General features: G+C 37.5%; 1 protein-coding gene across 3 annotated transcripts in view; it reads left to right on the top strand.

The window, feature by feature from the left end:
• Positions 1–2,644: 2,644 nt before the first annotated feature.
• The window catches only part of LOC121738959 (ankyrin repeat domain-containing protein SOWAHB), an 81,203-nt gene continuing 70,683 nt past the window's right edge, over positions 2,645–13,164 (top strand). For all 3 annotated transcript variants that reach the window (XM_042131248.1, XM_042131249.1, XM_042131247.1), the window contains exons 1-2: positions 2,645–2,864; positions 3,025–3,611. In XM_042131248.1, the coding sequence (XP_041987182.1) occupies positions 2,738–2,864; positions 3,025–3,611 (714 nt within the window). In that variant the 5' untranslated portion in view covers positions 2,645–2,737. The remainder of the gene's footprint in view (positions 2,865–3,024; positions 3,612–13,164) is intronic.

Genomic DNA, 13,164 nt, shown 5'->3' with positions numbered 1-13,164 from the left:
TTACTCAATAATTACTTATGAAATCTTCTTAGCTGTGATAATTTTCCTTTTAAATTCAACATATTTCCTATCGGAAAATAATCTATGAATACTCATAATATTTTTAAAAAACCTATCCAACGACACCCCACAGGCCGCACGTTGAAAAAAAAAGTGTATTCATGCCAAATTACAGCTTTGTAGCCTATAGTCTCAGAGCAAAACCACGGACGGACAGACAGACAGACAGACGGACGGATGGATGGACGGACGGACGGACGGACGGATGGACGGACGGACGAACGGACGAACGGACGGACGGACGGACGGACGGACGGACGGACAGACGGACAGACGGACAGACGGACAGACAGACAGACAGACAGACAGAAAGACAGACAGACAGACGGACGGACAGACCGAAACTATAAGGGTTCCTTGTTGACTACGGAACCCTAAAAAGAATCAAAATATTTTATTCCAATGACCCCGGTATTGCTAGATTCAATTTTTTTTCTCATTTTTTGCCAACATAATATCCTGGTAGACCATTGTGGTAGACCTATAAAAAGAATTATAGTTATTCGGAGAAGTATACCTAAAGGAACTTTTCGTTTAAATTCCTTTATACGTAACTGAGATACCTAATATTATTGTTAAATGTTAGTAGTGTAAGGGAGTCTGCGAGACGGCACACTTTTTCTGTGATCGAGTCTGCGGCGCTCATACAGTCGGCATGGCGCGGCCATCTCCCTTAAACACGTTATAAAAATATATTATGTACGATCATTGGGCATTAAAAAAATATTAAAAATTAGCGGTACCTACTATCATGGAATCCTATATTGCGCGTCACCTGACACGCACTTGGCGGGTTTTTATTATTAATTAAAAAGCTGTATCTACCAATAATAAGTTACCTTGATTATTAGAAAATAATCGGCGTACCAGTATAGAGTAAAAATTTACAAAAAAATGTTTTTTTTTTGTATGGGAGCCTCCCTTAATTACTTACTTATTTAATTTACTTAAATTTTATTATCAATTATTAAAACTGGCTATTTGACCGAGATTTGCTCGGTATTCGATAAAACATGAATAAAATTACATTTTCTAAAAATGATTCCTAGAGCTATATCGATTTATCGTCCCCGAAACCCCTTATACATAAACAATTAAAATTTCGTGAAAATCGTTGGAGCTGATTCCGAGATTCCAATTATATATTTATATATATTATATACTTATACAAGAATTGCTCGTTTAAGGTACGCGCACAGTTTGTCGGCGCGTGCCGGGGCGGATCGGGGCGCGCTATAGCACACTTTGAGTACTTTGGATAGCTCCAGTGTGACCACTCTTAAATCATTCGTGACTCGATATATCAAAAACGTTACTATATTCTACTAAAATCTACTAGACCGTGTTTTAGCTTCTATCGATAATCTACCTTTATTAATCAATGTATTCTACGTGGTTGAAACTAAATTAAAACTAAAATGTTTATATTATGGACTGTCTTCATTATGCATTTCAATTTTTTATATTATTTGATAAGTATATAATATTATCGATCTTCTATTAAAATTTACAAAAATATTTGGACTACAAAATCGTCATTCATTTGAACTCAAATCTACCAAAAAGTGGAAATCTATGTGAAGTGTGGTCACACCGTTGCCGGGGCGCAGCGGGTTTGTCGGGCCTTGACGGGCCTTGTCGCATTGACGGAAATCCGCTGCGCCCGACACAGTGTGCGATACGCGCATCCGCTTCCACACAAATTGTATGGAGGTGGATTTTTGCGATGAGCTCTGGCAGTCGGCACGCTGAGCCCCGGCACGGCCCGTCTCAATGGGCTCACTCCTTTAAAGCGTTCATACGTGGGAGAGCCAAGCTTCGGCACGAATGGGCCGGCTCGACCGGAGAAATACCACGTTCTCACAGAAAACCGGCGTTAAACAGCGCTTGCGCTGTGTTTTGCTAAGTAAGTGAGTTTACCGGAGGCCCAATCCCCTGCTCTATTCCCTTCCCTACTTTCCCTATTCCCTTCTCTTCCCATCCCTAACCTCCCCTATTACCCTATTCCCTCTTAAAAGGCCGGCAACGCACCTGCAGCTCTTCTGATGCTGCGAGTGTCCATGGGCGACGGAAGTTGCTTTCCATCATGTGACCCGTTTGCTCGTTTGCCCCCTTATTTCATAAAAAAAAAAGCTTTAAGATAATAATTATAATTCATACAACTGAGTATTTTGTGAACATTTCAAGGGTCTGCCTATTGCCATTATTGATATCGAGCAAAAATTGCAAAAAAATAAGTTTGTTGTATGGGAGCCCCCCCTTAAATATCATACACAATCTGTGACAGAAATCTAGCTGTAGTGGTTTTTGAGATATTTGAGATAGTGACAGACGAACAGACAACTAAGTCTTATTAATAGGGTCTCGTTTTTACCCTATGGGTACGGAACCCTAAAAAAAGGAAAATTGTTACTTACACAATAGAAACATATTAATAATATTATAATACTTATTACATACAATTTTATTTTAATACGGCATTTCAAAATTAAACTTTAATTGTACCTACTCGGAAAAACGGAACGCAATATCGCAATTTTGCGCTGACGTCGACGCTATTTTGACACTTGACAGTTCACAGTTTCACAACAAACTTGTTCACTTTTATTTTTATTACGAACTAATTTTATCAATTATTATTTGTATACATACTGATTTATGTAGTTAATCAGACGGTATGTCGGCTCCGGCAGAATTGAATTTTGAGGAAATACTGAAGTTTATGTTGGCTCACAATGGAAAAGTTACAAATCATGAGTTGGTTAAACATTTTAAAGTATTCTTGATGAATCCAGAAATGCGAGGTAAGTAACCAAACATGACGTAGCTTTTTAGTTCTTACAAAGACTATGTGGTTTCATAACTCACTAATTTATTAGTTCGCTTAGCTGTAGGATAAACAACATAACCTCTAAAACTACATTTATCTTTCATAACGCTCATGACTCACAATTTGTTTTCAAGATGAGGCAAGAAATACTTTCAAGAAGCACGTCAATACATTGGCTATTATTAAAAATCAAAACAATGAGAAGTGGTTAATATTAAAAAGGAAATATATGCCAGCCGGTGGGAAAGAAAATGAGGAAGAGGAAAAGAAACCGGAGCCTCAAGCGAGTGAAGTACGAGAACCGGAGCCCTACAAGCCTCCTCCACCCTTGCAGCTGAACCAGGATTTCAATATTCTAAACAACATTATACAGGACACAAAGCCATCTTCGCCAGTAGTCAGTACACCTACAGACATAAATTATAATGTGTCTAAAGAGAGTTTGATTGTTGGCGACGAGCCCCCTAAGATACCTTCCCGGAGAAAATCTTTGGACAAGTTCCAACCAGAGAAGCGTTCGAGTATACCACAGATAAGTCCGATCATCAATGATGATGACAAGCCCAATGACACTCCTCCACCACTCACAACCTCCAAAAGCGAGGGCATGCTGGTGGACAACGAACAGAAGATATCCGTCAAGGAGAGAAAGCAGATGTTCAACAGAATGGCCTCGGAAAGTGATGTGATCAAATCAAACAAACTCAGTTTTAATAATTCGGTAAGTTAATTTTTAGAATTTTTATTCTATCTTATCCTATCTTATATTACGAATCTAAATACTAAATTGATTTAGGTAGCTGATAGAGAAATTTGGTATGATGATATTAATTTGAGTCTTGAGTATTATAAACAAAAATAGGATATTTTTTGTCCCACCAAATGTATGACATTTTTGACATACATAACTTTTTAGTTACGGGCAACAGTGGCGGATTTACCAATAGGCTAAGTACGCCTAGGGCGGCAGATTTAGAGGGGTGGCAAATTTAGTCACATTTTTTTATCTTATGGAAATAAAAAATTCCACCAAAAAAAAAATCTTGTAAAATATTGGTGAGACGACCACATATTAGGTTTATGGTTTACCCTGTGAAAAAGATATGAGATCTCATGTAGAGTCATGCTTCTGAATCTACACGGCCTAACTCTACTGACCCTAACTTAAACAACTTCTACATACTTACCAGTAAATATATCGACGCCCCCACCGAATAATCGGACAATCGTAAAAATGAAAATGTTCAGGAGAGCCGAAAAACTGATTTTTGTTAGTAACTCCGTCAAAAAAAAGCATCAAAGAATTTTTATATCTCATATGAAAGCTAATTTTTTGCCTATCTTGCTATGTTAACAATATATAATTACCACCGAAGGTTTTTATTTAATAAAGCAAAACACAACTTATCATTCTGGAGTAGGTCAAGCTCTGAACATTATTGTCTATTGCATGATTATTCGGGCAATTTTGCGTTTCGACTTCAATAAAATGCACATATAACATCTCATTGCAATATTCTTCAGGGAAATTGTTTGGGATAAGAATATTGGTAAACACCTATTACTTTACTATTCGGTGATTAAAAAATATTGTACACTTTATTATTATAGTCATTGTCGTTTATTCCAATAATTTTCTACTATAGGCAAAATAAATATAATATGTATTTTTATTTTAATACATTCATTATTTGATGACATAAATGACATTCTTGCAATCGAAACAGCTCTTGGTTAAAAAAAAAACACTCTGGAGACTGGCTCTATCATTTTAGTAGTACTTATAATCATTGCAGTTAATTAAAATGTTAATCATAACCATCATCGCCACCGGAGTATCAGAGTTGGTGTCACAATAATCAATATCATATTATGTTCTAATAAAATGAATGATAATAGAAGGAAATTGCTTTAGACAGTCTTCCGAGAGCATCATAGGCCTTTCTTATATGACGGTGCTTTAATCGTCGACTTCTGTCTTCATCGTAATACAGTTCAATGTAATCAGGATCAAAACTATGTTAAAAACTTTTCAAGTTACAATACAATATTCACAAAACACGCTATAACAGCACATCTTGTAGTAGCTACCAATCGCATTCCTAATTAAATACTGAATTGGGTCCCATTAGGATCTGCAGGACAACTTCCACGAATAATGTTTGACTGTCTGACAGCTGCTGTTTGCAGGCGTAAAACTGTAACAAGTGCTGTCGTGACAGTTTTAAGCACTTCTTAGGAGTCTTTGCGAAATAAGAAGATATCTAAATACGTTCTCGTTATCGCTGCTTATCAGCCACGATTAGTTTATTTTGTATCAAGTATTGCCCATACATCCTTGTTTGTAAGAAAACCCGCATGTGGATTTCAAAAATCGAAATAGATTTTGATTATATCTCCTGAAAACTGAAGAAAACGGATTCCTTTAATAGCCGTAAAGTATTTTTATACTTTACGGCTATTAAAGGAATCCGTCTTAAAAATATGAGCAATATACCTAATTTAACGAATATTAGGAAGGACCTTACCACTTGATGTCTTCCAAAGCGACGACGTTCTTACATCTATGACGACTTAAGACATCCAAAAAAGCTAGCCAGGGACAGTCAGACATTCTTATTTTTTTAATGAAGAAAGTCTGACAATTCCTGACTCTTCGGTCCTGTCTTCTGCGATGACTGATCTGATGCTTGTCTGAGACTGGAGGCTGGAGGTGAGTGGACTGAGATGATCACCGTGATATGATGGTCGTCTGAGTCAGATTCTACACGTTGTCCAAAATAAAACCCAACCAATATGCCTTTGTGGCGGTACCCACAATTCGCCTAACATTCCTGCATCGCGCTATCGAAGTTTTCTGAGCGCGTCAGTATATATACGACATCTGAAATGTATCACGTGGGCTCCGGCCTGACCGAGCATAACACCTCGCTCGGTCGGAAGATCTTCCTTTGTGGCGGCCACGCATATCCCACATTGGTGACCCTAGACAGAACATGCCTCATTCATCATCATCACTCCCCGCCCCTCCGCACCGCGCCAGCCAGCATCGCCTCATCGGGTACATCGTCCACTAGCCGCAATGTACCGCGGCCTGGGCGACTCCGCATCGGCATCATCGGGCTTTCTCACTACACCGACCGGTCAGCAAGCAGAGCACATCTCTCCTAGGTCAGCACGTAGCATCGGCCCCGCACGGCAGCTTATCCGACTCACTGGATCCCGTGCAGCAGCTTATAGTTCCGACTCACTGGGACTCACTGCAACAGTTCCGACTCACTGGAACGCACTGGCACTGGCGACTCAAGCGACAAGACTTCAAGATTCGACCTCCGGTCTTCGGGGGGGAGTGATGTGGCGGTACCCACAATTCGCCTAACATTCCTGCATCGCGCTATCGAAGTTTTCTGAGCGCGTCAGTATATATACAACATCTGAAATGTATCACGTGGGCTCCGGCCTGACCGAGCATAACACCTCGCTCGGTCGGAAGATCTTCCTTTGTGGCGGCCACGCATATCCCACACCTTTATGCCCCAAATATGCACCGAAGATGCCCTCTATAGGTTATTGAACCACATCAGAAAGAAGAGAGAGAAGGAGAAAATTTCTGTTGTGGTATCGCTGGACACAGAGGGGGCCTTCGACAATGCTTGGTGGCCAGCTGTAAAGGTTCGGTTAGCTGAAGTTAGGTGTCTGGGGAACCTAAGGCGGGTGATCAGCGGCTAACTGAGTGGAAGGAGTGTGAAAGTGAGATGCGCAGGAGTGGAAGTGTGCAATAGGCAGCAATTTATTTACCCGAATAGTCAAGCAATAGTCGTTTATCGTCAATTCGTTTTGACATATTTTTTCGCAATAGCCTATTGCCCAGTTTTTGGTGTAAAATACAATTTCAAGTATTGTTATGGAATAAACACATAATTTTTTATATCTTTGTAAATATCCATAGAAAAATTCTGAAAAAAATTCACATGATGTATTTTGACTTCTAGATGCCAAAAATACATTGCATTGCATAACAGCAAAAACCCCACAATAGCACAGTGTCTGATTATTCGGTGGAGGCGTCGATATGTAAATCTTCACCGTTTCGCTACCGCACAAGGTGAAACCTTGTGTGGTCGTCTCAGCATAAATTTTCATAAATGTTTTCGGTGGGATATGATTGTGAACTACGCTAACATATAATTAAATTTTAATGGTCAGTTATAGGGGAGGCTAACATTGAATAGCCTACAGGCGGCAAATTTGTAAATCCGCCACTGACAGGCAATGCTTATACATTTTGTTTACCCCTACTCCAAAGCCAAAATTATATTTAAGCATAAACTGATGAACATACTTAATATGAAGGACACTTAAGAGCGGGCTGTCAAATTTTGCTGTCTTTTCTAATAAGTATTACTTACTATCCCGGAAGACAATTGACTAATAATATGAAATTGAGATTTAATTAATCATTGTATATTTATCTGATATTTCACTAATTTGGAAAATATAATTCACTTATTTTGACTCTCTAGTTATATTTTTCGACATTATGAATCTTTCTGGGCTTTTCAACAAATATTTATTACATTTATTGAGTTACTATCATTAAATAACCTGCACTATTACAATCACACACTTATAAAACTAATAGCTAAAGGAAATAGTATTGTATTTAATTTTTAAGTAATCATCAAAAACATTTTTAGGACTTATGACCTTTATTTTCGTGCTATAATGCGGGAACCGTTGTTACGCGATATTGTTCACTATTAGCTGCAGTATAAAGCACATTGCCCGGAAGCACGATTCATGGACTTTGGAGGATTGCTAGAACGCGTTAATCTCAGGAACTACAGGTCCGATTTAAAAACTTATATTTTCAGTGTTAGATAGCTCATTTATCGAGTAAGACAGATATTATCACGCTAAGACTAATACGACCGAAGAAACTCAGGAAAATGTGGGAAAAACGGGGGAAATATTAGAAATTACGAACTACTGGAGCAATTTTTATGGCAATATTTGGCACAGATATATAGAGTAGACCAAGTGAAGGGAGTAGGGACATAAGCTATTTTTTATGGGAAAATTATTTTACGGTTTCCGTAAAATTCCTAATTTACGGGGGCGAAGCCGCGCGGGACATCTAGTAAAAAAATATAATTTACTGATTTTAAGTATAAATAATTCCTAAGTGTAAAGTGATATTTTAGTCCATAATTGTTGTCAAGGTGTGTCGGGGGACCGCTAATGTAGATGTTTGATTTCTCAATAAACATTATAGTTTAAGCGTTAGTAACAGCGAACCGAATCGAGACAATCAGTGTCTTCAGTGACATTATTTAAACATAAAGTCAGTAAAATATATTATTTCATTACTTTTTAAAGTTGTTTGGCGGCGTTTTTTTTTTTTTTTAATTCCTAATTTTATTTTATTAAACCCTATGGGCCTATATGTTTCATTTTCACTAAACCTAGTTAATCGGTAACAAATAACAATATACATGACTATTCCATTGACGAGATAGTTTGCGCCCCCACGTTTATGAAGTTTATCAAAATAGTCGTGTCATTTCCGTATCTTCCCGATCGCGCGAGCTAACCCCCGTCTTGAAGACGTTAGCGGCTCACTTATCGTCTTTTAATTATGTGGCTTGTTAGATGTTTTGTTAATATGTAATTGTTGAGTGTAATTTTGTTTTTGGACCCGCCCAGCACCTGTTTTCGGCCGGCTGTTTATAAATATTTCGCTCCGGACTGTCCGATAACGCTACTTATACATTACCCACCTAATAATGACTCTGTTAAGTGGTATCCGTTGACATTTGTCATGATTAATTTTTTGTCGTGGAACACATCTGTTCTTGCGTGAATTATTCACGCAAAGGCTTAAGATATTGGCTCGCGACAGCCGAAAATACGCGATTCAATTTCGGTTGTCCTCCGACGGAAATATATTATTTTTAAGTTTCGGGACCATTTAGATGCTATATATTTTACCAAAGATATAATTAAACTGTATAACTTTATTTTCTTATTTCTTATCATAATCGGCTTATATATTATTACTAGCTGTTGCCCGCGACATCGTCCGCGTGGACTTTAGTTTATAGTTGTTCCCGTACATCGATTGAGTCGTTTACGCACAAATCCGAAAAGTATATTGTGTGGGAACCGCACATTTTTCCGGGACAAAAAACATTCCTTGTCCCAGATTCAAATTAGTATCTCCAATCTCCATGCCAAATTTCATCAAAATAGATTAAATAGCTAAGCGATAATCATAAAAGTTTATTGTGCGGGAACCGTACATTTTCCGGGACGGAAAAATAATATTCCTTGTCCTTTCCCGAGGGCCGAGACTCAAAGTATCTCCATACCAAATTCCATCAAAATAGATTGAATAGTTTACGCATAAATTATAAAAGTATATTGTGCAGTAACCGTACATTTTTCCGGGACAAAATGTATCCTTTGTTCTTTTTCGGGACTTAAAGTATCTTTATACTAAACAGCAAAATGGGTCCAGCCGTTTACGCGTGATGTCATGACTCGTGACCACGCGAAATATAACGTTCCGCGCAGCTTCGCCTGCGTAATTGAGATATTTTACAGACAAATTAGTCCACAAAGAATAGCCTATGATCCTTCACGTGGTCTACTTCTTATCTGTGCCAAATAACAGAAGAATTGCTCCAGTGGTTCGTGAGATAAGCCCTTTCAAATAATTTCTCCTGCTTTTAACCACATTTTCCTCTATTTTTTCGCTCTTATTAGTTTTAGCGTGATAAAATATAGCCTATAGCCTTTCTTGATAAACGGGCTATCTAACATTGAAAGATTTTTTTTTAATCGGACCAGTGGTTCCTGAGATTAGCGCGTTCAAAGGATTTCAAATAATTTCCCCAATTTTTTCTACATTTTCCTCTATGTCTTCGCTCCCATTAGTCTTAGCGTAATAAAATATAGCTTACAGCGTTTTTCGATACATGGACTATCTAACACTGAAAATTTTTTTCAAATAGGACCAGTAGTTCCTGAGATTAGCGCGTTCAAATAAGCCGTTTCAAATAATTTCTCCCGTTTTTTCCACACTTTGCTCTATTTCTTCGCTCCTATTAGTCTTAGCGCAATAAAATATATCCTATAGCCTTTCTCGATAAATAGGCTATCTATCACTGAAATAATTTTTCAAATCGGACCAGTAGTTCCTGAGATTAGCGCGTTCAAATAAGCCCTTGCAAATAATTTCCCCCCGGTTTTTCCACACTTTCCTCTATTTCTTCGCTCCTATTAGTATTAGTGTGATAAAATATAGCCTATAGCCTTCCTCAATAAATGGGCTATCTAACACTGAAATAATTTTTCAAATTGGACCAGTAGTTCCTGAGATTGGCGCGTTCAAACAAACAAACAAACTAACAAACTCTTCCCCTTTATAATATTAGTATAGATAGTTGTATGTGACGGTACTCGTGTAACATAATATTATGAAGACTTAATTATTATTAAGATTATTATACAATTTTGAAAGGCTAGGCCCGGTTGAATTTTGAAAAAACCTTTCTTATGACCGGTTTACATTATTCCAATCCAGTAATCCAATTCTAAAAAAATCCAGCGCTGGATTGTACTGCAATAATGTAAGCGGTTACTGGAAATGCACTGAATATGCAATTCAATGCGTTCCAGACTCTAGTGAACGTCTATATCAGAGGTAGAGCATACGTGGGAGAGCCATGCTTCGGCACGAGTCGGCCGGCTTGACCGGATAAATATCACGTTCTCACAGAAAACCGGCGTGAAACAGCGCTTGCGCTGTGTTTCGCCGAGTGAGTGAGTTTACCAGAGGCCCAATCCCCTACCCTTTTCCCTTCCCTACCCTCCCCTATTCCCATCCCTACCCTCCCCTATTACCCTATTCCCTCTTAAAAGGCCGGCAACGCACCTGCAGCTCTTCTGATGCTGCGAGTGTCCATGGGCGACGGAAGTTGCTTTTCATCAGGTGACCCGTTTGCTCGTTTGCCCCCTTATTTCATAAAAAAAAGGTATAAGATAACGCGTGTACGAAATATGCAGTTTATAGCTCTAAAGCCCAGTGCGTTGATATCATATCAGTCAATCAGCTTCGGCATGTACGTTATAATAAAGACAGAAATATAGATGTAGTGGGCAGTAAAACGGCACTAGTAGAGTGCATCAAATGTCCTCAGTAATAGTATCCGGACAGGCAGCCTCCGGCATATAAACGGCTCATTAGGTGGCCTTTTAATGTGCTGCAACGTTTAGCATTCACAAAGGGCGGGGGATGCTCACCCTTTGGCACGATATACGCCACTAAACTTGCCTTTATTATCAGTTTCAAACTTTATTAAAATATTTTATTTGAATGTAAAATCGTGTTGAATATTTTATAATTTTTCTTAAGACTTATTTTATGTAGTCCTATACTAATAAATTATAAATGAATAGTGTCTATCTATACTAATATTATAATTGGGAAGAGTTTGTTTGTTTGAACGCGCTAATCTCAGGAACTACTGGTCCGATTTGAATGATTCTTTTACTGTTGGATAGCCCATTTATCGAGGAAGGCTAAAGGCTATATTTTATCACGCTAAGTATAATAGGAGCTAAGAAATAGAGGAAAATGTGGAAAAAACGGGGGGAAATTATTTAAAAGGGCTTATTTGAACGCGCTAATCTCAGTAACTACTGGTCCGATTTGAAAAATTCTTTCAGTGTTAAATATCCCATTGATCGAGGAAGGTTATAAGCTATATTTTATCACGCTAAGACTAATAGGAGCCAAGAAATAGAGGAAAATATGGACAAAACGGGGGAAATTAATAAAAGGGCATATTTGAAGGCGCTTATCTCAGGAACTACTTATCCGATTTGAAAGATTTTTTCAATGTTAGATAGGCCATTCATCAAGATAGGCTATAGGCTATATTTTATAACGCTTAGATTAATTGGAGCGAAGAAATAGAGGAAAATGTGGAAAAAACGGGGGAAATTATATGAAAGGGCTTATTTGAACGCGCTTATCTCAGGAACTACTTATTCGATTTGAAAAATTCTTTCAATGTTAGCCCATTTATCGAGGTAGGCTATAAGCTATATTTTGCCACGCTAAGACTAATAAGAGCAAAAAATTAATGAAAATGTGGAAAAAACGGGAGAAATTATATGGAATTGCTTATTATCTTATGAACTACTGGAGCAATTTTTATGTTATTTGGCAAACATGAAGAGTAGACCACCTGGAGGGACATAGGCTATTTTTTGCTGCAAAATGAACGGTTGCGTGAAATTCCTACATTACGGAAGTAAGTATATATATATATATATATATATATATATATATATATATATATATATATATATATATATATATATATATATATATATATATATATATATATATATATATATATATATATATATATATATATATATACTAGATGTCCCGCGCGGCTTCGCCCGCGTAAATTAGAAATTTTACAGAATCCGTAGGTACATTTTCCCATAAAAAATATTTCCCCCGTTTTTCCCACATTTTCCTGAGTTTCTTCTGTCGTATTAGTCTTAGAGTAATAATATAATATAACCTTCTCGATAAATGATGAGTCTTACTCGATAAATGATCTATCTAACACTGAGATAAGTTTTTAAATCGGACCTGTAGTTTCTGAGATTGACGCGTTCAAGCAAACATACTCTTCAGGTTTATAATATTAGGTAGATATAGATTTTTTTTAATTATCGCTTGACAAACTCGAGTCTCGATCTAAAAGACTATGAAATGGTATAATATGGTAGTGATGATGATGATGATGAAGAATGTAATTTGCATAGTAGCATATGCTTTCTGTTCTTAAAACAACGCCGAAACTCCCAAACTTGTATCTATAAAGAATCAGGAATTCTCTCAGCACCTTCCGAACCACGGTATACCAGGTATATCTCGGTGCAAAATCTTACTTGTTGGTAGCATATGCTTAGAATACTTCTCACGAAACCGAAGTCACCATATGTTTCCCTATAAGTTTTGAGGAGTTCCCTCGATTACTTATGGATCCTTCATCAGATCACCACTTTTCTGAATATAATACCAAATTGGGATGATACCCTATATACCAAAAGAAAAATTTTGAAAATCGGTTAACAAACGGCGGAGTAATCGTTGAATATAAGAAAACGAACATAACACCTCCCCCATTTTGAAAGTCGGTTAAAATTGTAGCCCACGTGTTATTTATTTAATATTTTAATCAGCA

Source organism: Aricia agestis, chromosome Z, assembly GCF_905147365.1.
Source record: "Aricia agestis chromosome Z, ilAriAges1.1, whole genome shotgun sequence".
Classification (NCBI taxonomy): domain Eukaryota; kingdom Metazoa; phylum Arthropoda; class Insecta; order Lepidoptera; family Lycaenidae; genus Aricia; species Aricia agestis.
Note: the sequence above shows the minus strand (reverse complement) of the source record. Positions and strands in the feature narration are given on the sequence as shown.